We start from the raw sequence: 18574 nt of genomic DNA, 5'->3' as shown, positions 1-18574 counted from the left end.
TGTACTGTAGATGTCTTGTCTTTGTGATGCTTGCCAGTCCACAAACAGATTCCCCAGACTGTAAAAAAATACCTCATAGAGTGGTTGGCTTTATTTAGTTTTTGTGTGGTGTGTTGTTTTCCTTGCATGTATTCTTTTCCACTGCTTGAATTGACACCCCTTGACCACACAAGCTACTTTTTTTTTGGCCCGACCAATACCAGAATGCTGGGTCCGATATCAATTCCGACTTTTGGAGAGTCCTAGACCATCGATTACAGAAGTTTTGACTGATATTTTGTCAAAATAAATAAATTCATTATAATAATAATGATAATGATAATAATAAATCTTTAAATCAATTTGAAAAACTTTGATTTGATTAAAGTTGACAACATTTTACAACTTAAATAAATACAAATAAACACAAATAACCTTTTGATAATAGTTTTTTATTAAGTATATATAAACTTCAATATATGAAAATGACATTTAACTTTAATTACAAACAAGTAAATATAAAATGCACACTTTATTTATCCACCCTATTTTTTAAAACCTTTTCACCTAATGTATTATTATGACATATGCCCTGGACACCAGGTTGAAAGTGATCAAAACAATGGGGACATGTCAGCTGTATAATTGCCCGTACTGATGTCTAGCATGTAGTGTGCGTTCTGTTTGAACACAGTTCCCTCAGTATACGAATGGAAAATAACTGTATTGGCTACATTGCTTAGCATTATTCAGAGAATCAGAACCAATCAAAATGTCGTTATTTTCAACCTGCTTTTAACGCTATCTCTTTAATCTAATACAGTTTTGTATCAACTGTGCTATGAAAATACAGTTTGTTATTATTACAATTTTATATGGCTCTGTAATACTGTAATACCATAGAAAGATGTTTTACATTATTTTACTTGTAACATCTTTCATGACACACATGATGCACCGATGAAAGCCAGTGTGTAGGTTGTTTAGTTGTTCACCTCATTCAAATGAGAAGCAGTTATATGGGCATTTATCTAGGTGGGTCTGCTATTTATACACCTCTTTTGCAAATACATGCATTTTAGATCCTATCAGTATGCCGAAAGGCAATTGTTGTCCTCCATAGTACGAGGGTGTCACTTGCTAAAAAGGACCGATCTACAACCAACAATGTGTTATATCGTGATGTTGTTGTTTGTTGTAGATCAGTTATTTTTGGTAGCTGATACCCTTGTCTGATGTGGTATAAATTATACTATACACCGGCCACAGCCTAGGTTGACCAAAAAACGGAAATCTTAAGGTTTGTGGCCGAATTCCTTGTTGTGCTTTCAGAAAGATGCAGGAATTAAACAGTGAGGCAAGGAGCCTCTATGACTGCCCCCCCCCCCCGCATGCAGCAACAAACAAACTAATTATTAGAGTAAATTGGTTGTATTGAGAGACTACATTACACGTTTAAATGTAACCACCAACACAACTGCTATGACCTCCTGAATGAAGTGCTCAGCAGGAAAATGTGTTTTTGCGCTGAAGGAGAATGTGTCCTTGAGTTTTTGCATCTACAGCAATGCCAAATAGAAAGTAAAACATGCAAGTTACAATACGACTTGTGTGGCTCCGTTGCCTACTCAATACACTTTAATCACCATTCATCAACCTGTCATGCGTGTTTTTCTTCAGATCGACTCTCAGTAGGTTTTGTCAGTTTTCAGTGTCAGATTTGTGGCTCTTCAAAAGCTCAACTACTGCGGAGACATGGAAATAAAACATATTTGAAGAAAAAGGTTCTATGTGACTGCAAAATGATTGTAATGAGGCTGTCGCTGTTTGTCTGCCTGTATGTTTATTTCTATCCACAATAACTCAATACACTGTATCATCATCAAATCACAACACAAAACCGTGAAACGTCATGGATTAGATGTAACAATATCTGACATATTATGGTACAACTTGGTGGGCAAAGGTCGAGGTCTAGAAGGTCACCTTTTCAGTAAATTTTCATGCATAACATCTGAACTCTTTATGTTAGAAGGATGTGACTGATAGCATTTGAAAGCTTGCCTGATGCAGTGGTGGTGGATACAGGATGTTTCTAATGACTCGGCCTGGAAAAATCTGGATGGGCCCGACTTTCTTTGAGCTTCGATATTGTATTAACTGGGGGATGATGTCAGTGTGACTGTGACAGTTCTTCACTGTGTATTTGGGTGCTTTCCATGAGTGGCATGCTGGAAAAGTAGTGGCAGCTGCGGCTGGTCCATCGCGGCCCGGAAAGGTGATGCGCCCCGGTGGAATCCAAGCATAAGAGGACTTATCATGAATCTCATAAGTTGGGGCAAGCGGTCAATCTAGGTGGGCCGTTGATCCGCCCCTGGTCTCAAGCCAGGTGCTGAGCTAGGTTATTCACATCTCTTGGTTTCTGTGTGTGACTTGAAGTTCTTCCACTTTTAACTACTACAGTTATCTGCAAACTGGCAAGAGCAAGACCCTTTCATGTATGATTGCATTATCTATGGTCTGTTGATTTGCATTGTGAACAGGTCTATGTAAAGATTAAACCCTCAAAAAGTTCGGGTGCACCATGTCCTTATTGACCGGCTGTTAGTTCTTCTCCCTCTTTCGGGCTACTGTGGGTCTGCTCTGCTGACCATTGATTCTGCCCTGCTTACATTTCATGAGTCAGCATGGACTCAACCTGATCACCCTCATCCCGAAAGGAAAATCTCCGATGAGTGCCGTCCTGTTCTTCATGTCGATTATACAGTTGTGCTGAACAAAAGCCGTAGTCAATATTTACATTTACAAACAATTTGGAGATAATCTCACTCAAAATGGGGCAAATTGAACTACAGCGTTATACACAGTAACATCCTGATTGTAACTCTTAAGTATAAAAGTGCAAGGTCCATTTTAACACATTGAGTCAAATTAACCTTCAAGATTTTTCTGTACTGTTTACTGTACTGTTGACAGCAGGGGAGAGTAGCGGAGAAGAGAGAGGGACTATGATAGAATGTACTGGTCAGGTGACTCAACGTGGGTCTGGGGACCCCAGAGGTCCTTGCAGGGATTCCAGGCAGTCCCCAGCTAAATGATTGATAGTTAGGAAGTTAATAATAATCATAATAATAATAAACTTTATTTGTATAGCACCTTTCATGACATGAAATGCAACTAAAAAAATGCAACTCAAAAAAGAGCAAGAATAAAGCACAAGTGCTTTACAGAAAGAGTACAAATAATTTAACAATAAAGCAGAAAAAACTAAAAGCCAGAGTGAAGAAATAGGTCTTGAGCTGTGTTTTAAAGCTATCCACAGAGGCTGCCTCTCTTAGATGTAATGGGAGTTTATTCCAAGCCGTCGGCCTGTAGAAGCAGAATGCTGCTTCACCGTGTTTTTTGGGCGGTGAAACCGCCCCTATATGTGAGGTTTGGATATGTGCACACCAAATCCTGCGCTGTGATTGGCCACCGGTGTACCCCCCTAACCCTGCACCGTGATTGGCCAATCACAGTCTATTCAGGACTGTGATTGGCTAGGGAAACATGACACATGTGCATAGCCCTATAAATAGGACTATGAACTTTAAAAAAACACATTTATGGTTTTTAAAGTGAATCACACATTGTGGGTGGAAAGGGTATAAAAAAAAACACATTATTCTTTTAAGTGAGCTTCCATCACCGTGATGACCACTGTTAAATAACAACAGTGACATAGTGACTCCATTCAGTATTGTGATTAGCTACTGTAGCAAGACACCGCCCACTTCACACTGGGTGTAATTTTTTATATTCAAATCAAAGTTAGGAACCAAATGGAGTCTTACAGGGCTGTAACTCTGAGAGTGTACAATCTCCATTTGTACACTCATGGAGTTAAAATAACACTGAGGATTTTACCTCCACTGAGGTAGAGGATTTGCCTCCAGTGTTTAGCGTTCACCATCTACCGTATTTGCTTTTTTTTCTAAACTGTGGACCACTGGTTAATGTTTGCCTGTATTATCTCAGCGATTTGATGCCATTATGGTGATCAGTGGTGGACAGTAACGAAGTACATTTACTTGAGAACTGTACTTAAGTAAATGTATATACGGTATATGTACAGTATATGTACTTTACTTGAGTATTTGCATTTTTGGATACTTTATAAGTATATAATGAATTAACCACTTAAGCCTTCAAAATATAGTGAAAAGAACATGTACAAGCTTGTAGATCTGCTATTTTCACTACTAAGTGATATTTCTGGAAAATATTTTCTTTTACATTTAAAAATGTCAAAATTTTAATGCAGCAATGCATTGATGATAAAAAAGAAAATGTGCTTTGTAATTTGTACTTACGATAGTACAAATCACTACTAGTTGAGTAATATTTGACCACTGGGGTTGAGTACTTTGTCCACCACTGACTATCTAGTGGTTTTGATGCCATTGTGGTGAATATAATAAATGACTCGTATGGCTGTTCTTGTCGTCCCTCCAGGCCCCGTGGAGCAGCATGTGATGACTGGCGCCCGGCAGAAGGCTTCCCTCAGGCAGAGCCGCAGCACTGAGAGGTGGGACAGCTGCCCCCGCCGGCCACATGGTGACAACATGGACCAGGCCTGGACTGAGCGCTCGCTGCGATTCGGCAGGACCAAGAGGATAAACGAGACCATCAGACAGGGACCAGAAGGCGTGGCCAAGAGGATGAGCGGCAGGAAGCGGAAACGCTCCTCGGATCACCAGAAGAGAAAGCCGGAGCGGAGGCGCGACAAGAAGCGGGACAGGAAGTCGTATCCTTTGCGGGGGCGGGGCGGCGGGGGCTCCGAGGACGAGGGGCTCAGCTGCCACGTTCTCCTCACCCGGGTGGACGAAGGCGACAAAGAACCAAAGGGGCCTGAGAACCGACGGAAAAAACGCGGCCGCCGCCGAAAGCCGTCTCTCAAAAAACCCAGAACCAGTAAGCGAAAAGGCAGCGGCGGAGAAAGAGAGGCTAAGATTACACCAAAAAACAAACCTAAATCAAACAGTCCGAGTCAGGATGAGTGTGTGACCGTCCCTGAGCCCCGCAAGCGCAGGCTAGCCTCGCTCAACGCCGAGGCGGTGAACAGCCTGCTACTTGAAAGAGGCACCGACCCACACCATCCGTCAGCTAAACAGGCCAAGAGACAGCAGGAGGAGCCCAGCGGCGCTGCGCGGGCGTCCCTGGACGCAGACCCGGCCAAGAGCGGGTGTCCTCCCGGAGCTCCCAAGGCCTCACGAGGCAGCGTGGGTAAAGCCTCCCCGCCACACAAGCTGTCACCGTGCCAAAGCTCCAAGCAGGTGAAGAAGGCCAAAGCCTGTCAGGGTCGAGACGAGGGCGGGGCTATGAGTCAGGAGAGTCTGGACGCCCCCGCCCCCAGACGTCTGGCGGGCCTCAACGCCGCCGCCCTGCTGAGGCTGACCAGCTCCTCGGCCATCAGCAAACAGAGAGTCAAAGCCACGCCTACGGCGACCGTCACCACGGACTGCAAAGCTCCGGCCGCGGCCGCCTCCACGACCCCAAAGCAACAGCCCAGGGTCAAACTCAAACCCAAGGAGTGTTCGCAAAAACAGAAGGGGGAGGGTTCTTCTTCCCAACAGGGAGGCTCAACGGCGGGCAAGAACAAGGCAGGCTTTGAGCCCAAGGTGGAGTGGGAGACGGGCAGCTGCACCCACCGGTTGACCAAACCGGGGTACCAGCAGCGCAGCAGCATGCTAGCGTACCCACTCAAATCAGTGAAAGAGGAACAGGTGGAGACCGAGCTGAGCCCGTACTACTGTTGTCCCCCGGAGGGCTCGGTGGAGTACTGCCACCGCCTCGCCTTCTTTCTGGGCCAGGAGGCCTACAGGGACCCGGACGACCAGTCCCTCAACTCAGCCATGACCCCCGTGAAACGCGAGTGCCTGGTGACCTCACCGTCCCTGACCCACTCCCACCCCCACACAGCCCTGGCGCTCAGCCCCCACCCATGCCTGTGCACCGCCGAACACTGCTTCTCTCACGGCTACTACGTGCACATCGCCCACCCCGCACACACTGGAACCACGCCGGCGACCCTGGCCCCGCGGCCCCTGAACTTTGGCCCCTCCACTTTGTGCCCTAATCGAATGGCCGGCTCCAAGCTGCTGGGACCGCGGGTGTCCCACCCCTCAGGACTGGCCCACCCGGCCTTCTGCGGCTCGGTGGGCTCGCCCTGCTACGGTGAAGCCTGCAGGATCAGCGGCTGCGCCTACCGAGCAATGCCTCCCGTCACCAGCAGGGGGTGTACTTTTAGCACGGGATGCACTGGTTGCACACACAGCATCAAAACAGGTGAGCGGAAGGAGCTGGAAATGATGGGTGATTGCATGCTAACTAAGGCCTGATTTATACTTTATACAGTCAATCAAACGAATCGATTTAATTGATTATAAAAAAAAAACGATAATCAACTTTAATTAAAATCGATTTTGGGGGGGAACATTTAAAAAACTGTTTTAAATATATATATATATATATATATATATATATAATATATATAGCAAAAATTGCAGATCTACAAGCTCAAAACGTGTCACGATTCGAGGCATTGTGAGCTTGTAGATCTGCTATTTTGGAACACAACCTTAATTAGCATCATTGGTAAAACCTGTGAAGGAAGGCAGCAAGGAAGCGGCCCAATTCCTTTCCAATATGGCTGCCTTGCATAGAGCCTATTAGCTTTGTGAAATGCTTGACACGACAAAATTGTCTGTAAACGCTGTCATCGATTTCAAATCAAGACGCTTGCTGCAAATTGGTAGAATGACTTGTGTGGCTTAAGTAATGATGTGAAGAGGGATGCCTTTTTGTTATTGGTTCAATCAATGGCCATCATTGTGAAATCAGCCCCAACACGTTGGAGATAAAAATCAAGAGCAGCAGGCTAAGATGCAGCGATGATTCATTCAGGCTTTTGATATCAAGTGTGGAGCAATATGGCAAATGTAGTGTAAGAGTTACATTTCAGAGTTATCTTTTGAGCTTGTCTGAGACGTGTATTAAATGTTTCATCAAGAATCATGGTAGAACAAATATTTACATTGGTCCAGAATTGGACGGGTGGCTCATTCTGCCCCCCATGGCATCGATGCCGGGTCCGCTCCGTTCGTACGGCCCTTCACTCTCACGCGCTCATTTCAAGCTGAAATGATGAAGCGTTACAATTTTCCATTTGGCTTATCTGTAATTATGACAGAATAGCTTATCTCAAACATGGGCCCGGATTCAGAGTGATTACTTACAGAACTTATTTTGTCTTGCGTTGTCTGCTGTCTGCCTCTGGCCAGCGATTTGGCTCCCACACACTCAGCCATAGACTTAAACTACAGTTGTAGTTATGAAGGATAAGATTTAGATATGGCTTGATAAAGAACCCCAGGCCTATATACAATGTTTCTGTATCAGCCTTGTTATATATCATTGAATTGTAAAACAAGCATGTGAAGTAAATCTTTATTTAAGTAGAGCCTCGGGGGAATTGTGCGATTTGCTTATTTTGAAGCTTAATGCTTCATGCTTAATTTAGGCTCGCGCGACAGTGTCCTGCGGCGAAAATAGCCGATCTACAAGCTCACCACTTAGATCGGCTATTTTTGGCACACTACACCGGCGTACAACGAAGTATAAATCGGGCTTTAGGCCATATTTCAACGGATCCGACGATGAAATAGTCCCCCCTCTGTTGCACCAGTGTGGTTCATCTCTATTTCTCTCTCTCCCTCCCTTCCTCCAGAGAGTTACTCGTCCTCCCAGGGTGAGCATAGTCCCTCCCTGCTGGTGAGCCCCGCTCTGTCCAGCTGCCCTCTTCCCAGCGTGTCCCCCTCCTCCACCCAGGCCAAACCCCACCTCCTCAACCCGCTGACCGGGGGGCGAGAGCAGCCCCCCCCGGCCAGGATGAAACTGGCCAGGGAGTGTCCGCAGAGCACCAAGCCGTCCGACGGCTCCGTGTCCCCGGTCCGCACCCGGCTGTCTCAGAAGCAGCCGTCGCCCACGCCGCCGCCGGCCGTGGCCACGCCCAGCCTGGGCGGAGCCAAACAGAAGAGAATCAGCCGCCGACGGGCCACCAACGGCTGGAGGCCCGTCGGAGTGCCTACGGAGAAGGATGTCTTCATCGCCGTAGGTTTCTCGAGGGGGGGGGGGGGGGGGAGCGTGTGTGTGTGTTCATGTTCACGTGCTTGTGCATGCATGTTTGAATGTGTGAATGCGCATGCCCATATGTGTGAGTGTGTGTGTGTGTGCGTGCGTGCGTGCCTGAGTGTGTGTGTGCGTTATGGCTTTCACGACTAGAGATTTTTACTGGTCGACTAATTTGACCCAGTTGTAGTCGACTAGTCGATGTTTACCTATTAAAATTATTATTATTATTATTATATATTTTTGTTGTTTTAATTTCATTACTATTATTATTATCCTCCTGCCTTTTATTTTTATGCCGTTTTAAGGGAAGCGCTTCTGGCACAGCAGCACAGCAGCGTCTCCATGGATCCTCAAAAGGGGGTTATTGCCCAATAATAGGCTATTATTGGGTATACCTTTGACCCCCTTTTGATAAAAATTTAAATCAACTATTCGACTAGTACCAACAAGGTCGACTAGTGGTTATACTAGTCGACTAGTTGGTGAAAGCCCTAGTGTGCGTGCGTGTGCATGTGTGTATGTGTGTTGAGGAAAATACAAAAGTAAAGTGCGAGTCTTATGAACAACTGTGGGAGCAAACCGAATCTCTAGGGCTTACATGTAAGGGAAGGCACTGTGCCTTCCCTTACATGTAAGCCCTAGAGATTCTTCACACAACGACGGATGGCGAAAATACAATACTACAACCTCACAACATTGTGAGCTTGTAGATCTGCTCTTTTTGCTATTTTGGAAAAATGCGATTTACTTCTATAAAGTTATTTTGAAAGTTTTGTTGAAAATGTCTGCCTATAATGACATGATAGGGATCCCAGGTATTGGCGGCCGATCTACACCAGACTTTTCAAAGCGTATGCGTGCAGCACGTTTGTTTAGATCCAATTGATTATCAATTATACTGGCTACACCAGGCGAGCGGATACGCGAGTCTCCCATACGCAGACTTTTAAAATAGGACTGGATCTAAAAGCGCGTGTGCGTATATGCGCGTGTGTGTGAAAGTTCTCTGGTGTAGATGGGCCGTGAAAGTGGTTAAACATCCTTTTAGAAGGTTAGAGTCAGTTGTTCTAGACAAAGATAAAGGTGTATAAGGTTAAAGGCAGGGTAAGTGATATTTCTTTGTTAAAACAAACGTTTTTTTTGTTAAAAGGTTAAACCTCTATATTCTGATAGTAGTCATTGCTATAAGCTCTTTAATAAAAAGAAAAAACATTTTCAGGTGTGTAACAGGTTGGTATCCCGACCTGAAAATGCATTTTCTGTTTACTAAAGAGCTGGAGAGACAGGAGACCCTTGTTACTAAACAAACACTCGATAGCAATGATTACTATCAGAATATAGAGCTATTTAACACTTATAACAAACAAATATCGCTTACCCTACCATTAAATAATAACGGTTAATGTCAACTCATGTACAGAACAGTATATGAGAAATACAGTTGCCCTGAATCCTGAAGACTTATTTATGTAAGTGTTAATTAAGATCAGAAGCACTGGCGTATGGTGACATAACGGTGTGACTAGTTATGAATCACACAAGATCCCTACAGTGTGTATTATATTCAGTGGTTTTACATATGCTTTGGTAAGCATAGGCTTAGCATAAGCCTATGCAATAAGCATAGCATACAGTACACAAAATAAGCATAGCCTTTGCTATAAGCATAGCATACAGTACTCAATATAAACATAGCCTATGCTATAAGCATAGGTTGCTAAGCATTTACCATAATGCAGAGCGACAGAAGTCTCTGTAGCAGTTTGTGGCGTTAAAGTTGGAAAAACAATCATCGAAACAGTAGGGGTGTGCCGATATATCGTCCCGCGATATATCGCAATACGTTTTCGTGACGATATGTATCGTTTTGAGAAGAAAAAAAAAACGTAAAAAAAAAAAAAAACATCTTTTTTTTTTTTACAATAATAATCAGGCATGCAAACATCCCCGAGGTGAAAAGGGTGACAACATGTTTGTTTTTTTGGGTCAGGTGTCACACTATTGCCCTATTTGGATTTAAAACGGCTATTGTTGCTGAAAAGCTACAAGTTTGCGTCTGAATAATGCAAAAACAGAATTATTTGTTTGCATTTTTTCTCCCCCATATATTTTCATAATAAAAAAGTATCGTATCGTATCGAAATCGTATCGAAGTTGTGAGCCAAATATCGTATCGTATCGTTTGGTGAAATTAGTGTATCGGCACACCCCTACGAAACACACTTCTTTTGTAGTATCTTGTGCACGTGTGTAGGAAAATATTATGTTTTTGTGAAGTTTAAGACATTTTTGGGGGAAAACATTGTGGAGATACAGCTTATGCTTTAGCCACTTTAAACCGGACATCCCTATTTTGGGGGATATTTTCACGGGTGGCACAGGGCTAAAGTACCTGTCCACCACTGCGGAGACAAGGGGTTTGAACCCACCGCGGTGCATCCAGTTTGGCTGAGCGTCTATACCAGTGGTTCTCAAAGTGGGGTATTTTTGAACATTTTTGAAAAATCTTGAAAGTGTTTGGGGAAAAAAAACCATAAATCTTCTCTTCTGGGGATCCCTGGCACAAAACATTTTCAGATAGGGGTCCGCGACCAAATAAATATCAATTTGGGGGTCCTTGGCACGAAAGCGTTTGAGACCCACTGGTCTATGCGATCACAACTGGCCTGTGACTGTTCGGGGGAAGGGAAGACAGACGGGAAGGGTGATCATTGTTGCTGCATGTATTCCTTTGAGCTGTGGGCGGTAGTGGTGGGAAAAAAACGTTCATTTCAGTGAACGAACGATTTCGTTCACGTTCACGGCAAATGATTCGTTCAAATGATTCGTTCACGTTTTCGTTCAGTAGCGCTATTTTCTAGTGTAAAACACCATCGTGGGAGCGGTTTTTTTTTTACGTCGCGCGTACAACCCGACCTCCCGTCCTGTGTACGGGGGGAGGGGATGGGGGTCATGCACGATAGCGTGAACATAACAGATCATGACAGACACATCACTAGTGGGCGGAGAATGTAGAACGTTAGGAGTAGGACGGAGGCGCTACGTCCTCCTGGTGGGGGCTCCTCACTGGCAGGTGAGTCAGTCGGGTACAATAGCAGTGGCAACACAGAAATGTGTGTAGAGGGTTAATTGGCATAATAATGATAATTGGCAGGAAAGAGGGCTAAGAATAATTGGCTACTTAACCCATTAAGACCTGGAACGCATCTGTGTCATTTTTTGATTTGACCTAAAAAAAGCATTATTTTACACTTTGGTTATTCAAAAATAGCAGATATACAAGCTCATAGCGCGGCACCGAGTGCCGCGCTACGAGCTTGTAGATCTGCTATTTTTGAAAAATCGGGAAAATGTGTGCAAATCTTTGAATATATAGATTTTTAAAGCGAACTTTTTTAACTCAAATCTTTGCTCCTGGGACCCCCTGGAACAAAATATATTTGAGATGGGGTCCGCAGCCAAATACATATAATTTTGGGGGTCCTTAACATGAAAAAGATTGAGCACCACTGACATAGAAACATACGTTTTTCAGAATACTGTTGGGATTTAGGAGACATTTAAAATCGGCTTCAGGTCTTACTGGGTTAAAATTAAAAGACTTCTTGTCAGCATTTTTATGGAGAGCTGCTAGGTCTGCGCAAAAACCCACGGAATATATACATGTGCAGTATGCACACGCCTACGCACAATGATGGACCAAGGATTAGCTCTCCCCCCTGACTCAAATGTCTGTCATTACCGCTGTCACCTGATCAGACCCCGCTGGCACACTGCTTTGCATCTGCTCAGCAGCTTGTGGGAAGCTAGATAAATACATCGAGTTCTTGGGGGAGAGATAATTGAGTTTTACACATACCTCCATTTGACACAATCCTTTTTGTCTTCATAATGAGAACTCTGTGTGTGTGTGTGTGTGTGTGTGTGTGTCTGTGTGTCTGCGTGCGTGCGTCAGGGAGAGGAGGAGACGTCTCTCCGTCAGTGTTATGAAGGAGTGGAGCGTGACGGCGAAGTGATACATATCAGAGACACCGTGCTGCTGCGATCAGGTCCCAGGAAGAAGTCCCTGCCGTATGTCGCCAAGATATCAGCGCTCTGGGAGGACCCCAAGACAGGTGTGTGTGTTGGGGTGGTGGGGGGGTTAATGGAGTAAAGGAAGAATGATGGACGAATTGATGGATGGATGGATGGATGAATCAGTAGTGAATGGGTCGGTGGATAGGCATACAGAGGGGCATAAACCCTAATGCTCGTGTGTGTGTGTGTCTCCAATTGTGTCACCTTCAGGAGAGATGATGATGAGCCTCTTCTGGTACTACCGACCTGAGCACACCCAGGGGGGGCGAGATCCCAGCGCACACTGTGAGGTGAGGACCCCCCCCACGCACACACACACAAACACACACAAACACACACAAACCCACACCTGTTGCACATAATCATCCAGACCATTTTTCCTTTAATGGCTTTATTTTTAGATTCCGCATTTGTTTCCATTTTCTCTAAACTTATTAAAACATTAGCGAACTTGCCTGGAGTCATTGTTGACCAAACGGTTAGACTTCTCTAATCAATTTGTGTTGTCATACACTCACACACACACAAAGAAATGTGTGTACGAGTACATTTACGTTTGGTACTTTTATTCAAGTACAATTTTCAATACAGGCCTTTTACTTGTAACAGAGGATTCCTACATTGGTTCGGTGGTATTGCTACTTGTACGTAAGTGAAAAATCGGCGTACTTCTTCCACCACTGGCAACACAGTTATTGTTCTTTGAGCAACACAGTCGTTTATTGATTTTTAAAATATCGAGCTGGGTTTTGCTCTCCAGTAGACTCACACTGACAGAGATATTTCTCATTTCCTTGTTGCGTCTGCCTTTCACAAACAACGAGGCAGCTGTCAGAGGGTTGGAGGTAGTCGGTAGACACTGCTGCAGTTTCCAGCGGTGACAGATGTCTGCATGGCGTGTGGACCAGACGGCTGGATATGTTCTTTACTCCCTGTCTAGAAGCAAATAGTCGCAGTCTTAACCACTTTAACCCATTAAGACCTGGAACGCATCTGTGTCACTTTTTGATTTGAGCTAAAAAACATTATTTTACACTTTGGCTACTACGAGCTTGTAGATCTGCAATTTCTGAAAAATCGTAAAAATGTGTGCAAATCTTTGAATATATATATATTTTTTAAAGCAAAATTTTTTACTCAAATCTTTGCTTCTGGGGGTCCCTGGAACAAAATATTTTGAGATGGGGGTCGGCGGCCAGATACATTTTGGGGGTCCTTGACATGAAAAAGTTTGAGCACCACTGATATAGAAACATACGTTTTTTCAGAAAACTGTTGGGATTTAGAAAACATTTGTAGAATCGGCCTCAGGTCTTAATGGGTTAACTTAAACTTTAGAAATGTTTCACTGAAAACAGCAGATTCACAAGCTCACAATGTGTGGGGATGCGACGCGTCGTGAGCTTGTAGATCGGTTATTTTTGCTACTTTTGCATCGGTTATTTCGACACTGTTGTGCGATGAAGTAGGGCATTAATGCATTTTTAAAAAAAGTGACAAAATGGACGCTGCGCTGTCAGAGAGGAACATTTAAGATTCACTCATGTGGAATGATGTGCAGTAGTGGCTTCATGGTGACGTGTCCTGTCGGTGTGGGTGTGACATTGAACGCTCCCACTGTCGCTTTCAGAATGAGATTTTCGCCTCTCGGCATCAGGACGAGAACAGCGTGGCCTGTATAGAGGACAGATGCTACGTGCTCCCACTGGCCCAGTACTGTAGGTAAGGAGACTAACGCACGCACGCACGCACGCACGCACGCACACACACACACACACACACACACACACACACACACACACACACACACACACACACACACACACACACACACACACACACACACACACACACACACACACACACACACACACACTAATATACATAGTTGTATAAAGTACACGATAGATAAATACATACATACATACATGCAAACACTCTTACAGAGTCACAAAGTCACAAACATACAATTTCCACACGCTAACCAACACACTTATTCATAACTTAAAGGGATAGTTCACCCCAACAAAAAAAAAGAAATTCTATCGATTAGTCACCCCGTGGAGACTTGAAAGGAGACTCTTTGTGTCTCCTAACCTAACGGAACCGCTACCGGTCATCAAATTATTGGCTTAGGAATGCGTCAAAAACTAATAAATATCCACGAATTCAAGTCTCCTCGGGGTGACTAATCGATAGAAAAATGATTATTTTGGGGGTGAACTATCCCTTTAACACAAATAATCATTCAAAATCACACATTCACTCATATTATATTTTTCATGTTCACCCACGAGAGAATCTCTCTCTCTCTCTGTCTCTCTCATACACACACACACACACACACCCCCCCCCCCCACACACACACACACACACACACACACACACACACCTCGTTGTTTGCGGGATTTATTTTCAAAAGCTTCGTAGTGGCTCCTTTGAATTAACACTTGTGACTCTGCAGACGTGTGGAAGCATGTCCTGTCTGGGTATCAGTTCACATGTCACTGACACCGCCGCCTCTGATGAGAGCCGCCAAACACAGGGGTACCTACTGTACCTACCACTGCGCTGATGGTTGAGACGCTTGGCGCTGTGCCCTGTGTCGGTTTTGATTTATTTTCTTTTTTTTTTAAGAATGGCAGCTGAAAGTTTCGTTTTACACATAGATGCCGGTGTACTGGTTCACCAACCTTTTCTGGATCAGCGATCAATCAATCGACTGTGTTCCAGCTTGGATTAACCCATTAAGACCGGGAACGCATCTGTGTCACTTAAGAATTCTGTGGCTATTCAAAAATAGCAGATATACAAGCTCATAGTGCGGCACTGAGTGCCGCACTATGAGCTTGAAATTGAAAATGAAATTGTATTTTAGAAAAATCATGAAAATGTGTACAAATCTTTGAATATATATTTTTTTAAAGCCAACATTTGTAACTCAGATCTATGCTTCTGGGGGTCCCTGGAACTAAATATTTTGAGATGGGGGTCCGCGGCCAAATACATATAATTTTGGGGGTCCTTGACATGAAAACGTTTGAGAACCACTGATATCATAGCAACAAGTGTTTAAGAAAACTGTTAGGATTTAAAAGACATTTTGTAGAATCTGCCTCAGGTCTTAATGGGTTAATGGAACCAACGTAGTATACTTTTAAGTTCTTATTTATTGGAATCACTATGAAAACGCATTTCTCAAGGTTTTTAAGAAAATATACTGTCTTTTTACACAACATTTTTTATATCAATTACAGTCGTAGTCTTTTGCCAATTATTTGGGGTCCCCCTTGCAATACCCTCGCGGCCCACAGGTTTGGACTCACTCTGCTAGTGTGAATGCAAGAGTTCAGCATGCAGATCAGATAGCAGACACTGAAAGTATCATTGCGAACGTGGAAGGAGGCGCGGCTTCGCCGCGCCTCCGACCAAGTGGAGCTTACTATGTAACTCTGCCTGGGTTGTGTGTGTCTCTGTCCGTGTGTCTGTGTTCACCTCTCATTGGCTGCATGCACCCATGTGACTCACGCTCTCATTGCCTGCCTGCCCCTGGGTGACATGACTCACATGCGTGCACTGCCTGTAAGCAGCCACCCGAGTGCGCCAGAGTGCAGGAATTTAGACAATGCTCTGACACACACACGCACACGCACACGCACACGCACACGCACACGCACACACACACACACACACTGTCAATGTTCTCTCTCCATCACGGTGAAATAACACGGATTACAAGTCCGTAAATACACAATATTTTCGAGCTGCGTTCGCTTCCAGCGTTCGTGCGTCTTACTTGTAGATTCTTTCTGACATTTGTGTGTGTGTGTGTGTGTGTGTGTGTGTGTGTGTGTCTCTGTGCACCGTCTCTCTTTGTCCCGTCTCCCGGTGCAGATTTTGTGCCTTGGTGAAACGGCGTGCGGAGGGTGCCCCCGCGGGCCGCCCCCGCGTGGTGCCCGGGCGCGCCGACTTCACCCCACCCTCCCACCGCTGTGTGCCCGCCGACATCGACCCCGAGCTGGTGTACCTCTGCAGACACGTCTACGACTTCCGCTACGGACGCATCCTCAAGAACCTGCAGTAGGAGGCCTCGACGCAAACACACCAACGAACCAACAGACACGCAGCCAGTGGCCTCGCATTGAGGAACGTTGGAGGGACAGAGAACCCATGTCTTTACTGCTGGGGGGCATAACAGTTACCGGGGGGGGAGGTGGGGTGGGTGGAAGGGGTATTTGGGCTGGCGGAGTTTTTTTTAGACCACGGTAACCATGAAGGGGAAAGGGATTCCCGATGCATTCTGAAGCACAGATCTCTTTAGCCGAATGAAGAGCGAGCCAAGACCCCGTCTCAGACCGGAAGGGGCAAGGCGGGGGGGGTTTGGCAGACATGACTTCAGTTCACTATTCGTCACAGTGAGAGATGTGAGCTCAGCTCGGGTTGGTCGGCTTACGCGGCGCTCAGAGTTTACAAGGTCGCGTAACCGAATGCCTGTGTGTGGGCGGGGCTGGACTGGCGTTACCGTAGAGGGGGGCCCTCTGTTTCCCTCAAGTGTCTTAGTGAAACAATCGCGTTGGTTCCGTTTGGTAATCCGGTGGTCTTGGTGGCCACCGGGTGCTTCTGGGGGAGCGGAGCCGGGCAGTACAGGGCCTGAAACGTGCGTTGGGTGTTGTGGAACCAAGCAGCTATAGTAGAGAGTGTTACATTATTTCTCCTCTTCTGATGTCATCTCAGATGATGCTTTGGTAGGAGGGAAGGGGCGCTCGTAATGCGAACACTACACATTGGCATTGGCATTCTGTCAGCGAAAGAGTGTGTGTGTGTGTGTGTGTGTGTGTGTGTGTGTGTGTGTGTGTGTGTGTGTGTGTGTGTGTGTGTGTGTGTGTGTGTGTGTGTGTGTGCGTGCGTGCGTGCGTGCGTGCGTGCGTGCGTGCGCGTGTGTGTGAATGCTTGCTGTGCGGGATAAATGTGTGATGTTTGTTGAGCAGGCCTCCAGGCAGTCAGACCACACAAAGGAAGTGGAAGGTTCTCCTTCCTCTCTTTCTGCATGCCACAACAGTGCCGGGCACTGATGCGTTTTCATCTTTAAGACGGTGTCCTGTGTAAGCCCCGAACACTGTACCTGCTGTAGCTTGCTGGGAGGCGTAGATCTCTCTTTACCAAGCCCCACTCTCAAGCAAAAGTGCTTATTTTTTTTTAAGGTTGTAACCCCATAAAAGTCCTGATGTGTTTTTAATGAACCCAAGGTTCCTTAGCCAAGCTAAACACGCTAGGCTACGGTAGGAGTCCCGCTGGGCTGAGGAAAAAGCTAAAGAGCCTCTCCCAGCAGTCTACTGCAGAGAGACAACGCCGCCCCCCCCCCTCCTCATCCCCACCTCCCTTACTGAGGAGAGGAGATGAGATGTTCCCCTGCCCCCTGTGTTAGAATGTGGTTCACTACCCCCGTCCACCTCCACTGTTCCCTGTGACTTGCCTTACGACTTGCAGGTAGAGCATTAGGCAGCTAGTCCCAGCCACAGAACGAGGGTGAGGTTAGAAGAACAGGTTACTGTAGTTCCGAAAGAGGAGAGAGAGAGAGAGAGAGAGAGAGAGAGAGAGAGAGAGAGAGAGAGAAACCTTCACCAACACATATCCCTGTTGTCATTCATAACATATGAAGCTATGATATGTGATCCCTGAAGACACACAAACAAATACGTATCAATTGTTTTATCCATTAGCACTCTCGATGGCCCCTTTCCTATTTGCACTGAATGCCATACATCCACTGGCAATTTCTTTCCCCGTATTGGCGTTTGGTCACGTGCCAAAAATAGCTGATCTACAAGCTCCCAACACGTCGCATCGGTGACATGGGAGCTTGTAGATCAGCTATTTTCCACACAACACCACATACAGTATGACGTGTGAAGTGTAAATCGGAACTGAAACGTTTTTTTGTCTTGGCACAAATCTTTGGTCTCCATAACCCATTAAGACCTGGAACGCACCTGTGTCACTTTAGATTTCTTTGGGCTATTCAAAAATAGCAGATCTACAAGCTCATAGCGCGGCACCGAGTGCCGCGCTATGAGCTTGTAGATCTGCTATTTTTTTTCCAAAAACTGTTTTTGATTTAGAAAACATTTTAAAGAATGGCCTCAGGTCTTAATGTGGTGGACAATGTGTGAATAACTGCCTCTGCAGGATATAGTTTTATTCAGCAGCGTTCTGGATTCCATGTGGGAAAGGGGCTTACGACACGGCTCATTGGAGGTGCACTCTCGTGTTGCTAATCTGTTAGCTCTAGCTGCTAGCCTTCTCGTGCTTTTTGCATCCTGTAACGTCGCGCCGTACGGGAACGTCT

General features: G+C 45.3%; 1 protein-coding gene across 2 annotated transcripts in view; it reads left to right on the top strand.

Annotated features, from left to right (window-relative positions):
• Window positions 1-18227, top strand: part of LOC308102758 (uncharacterized protein) — a 41465-nt gene extending 23238 nt beyond the window's left edge. For both annotated transcript variants that reach the window (XM_080452619.1, XM_080452618.1), the window contains exons 2-7: window positions 4474-6306; window positions 7748-8130; window positions 12107-12266; window positions 12439-12518; window positions 13859-13950; window positions 16123-18227. In XM_080452619.1, the coding sequence (XP_080308745.1) occupies window positions 4494-6306; window positions 7748-8130; window positions 12107-12266; window positions 12439-12518; window positions 13859-13950; window positions 16123-16312 (2718 nt within the window). In that variant the 5' untranslated portion in view covers window positions 4474-4493 and the 3' untranslated portion in view covers window positions 16313-18227. The remainder of the gene's footprint in view (window positions 1-4473; window positions 6307-7747; window positions 8131-12106; window positions 12267-12438; window positions 12519-13858; window positions 13951-16122) is intronic.
• The last annotated feature ends 347 nt before the right edge of the window (window positions 18228-18574 follow it).

The sequence above is a fragment of the Gymnoscopelus braueri genome (assembly GCF_963280865.1).
Source record: "Gymnoscopelus braueri genome assembly, chromosome: 16".
NCBI lineage: Eukaryota > Metazoa > Chordata > Actinopteri > Myctophiformes > Myctophidae > Gymnoscopelus > Gymnoscopelus braueri.
The sequence above is the reverse complement of the archived record's forward strand: the minus strand, read 5'-3'. Positions and strand labels throughout refer to the sequence as shown.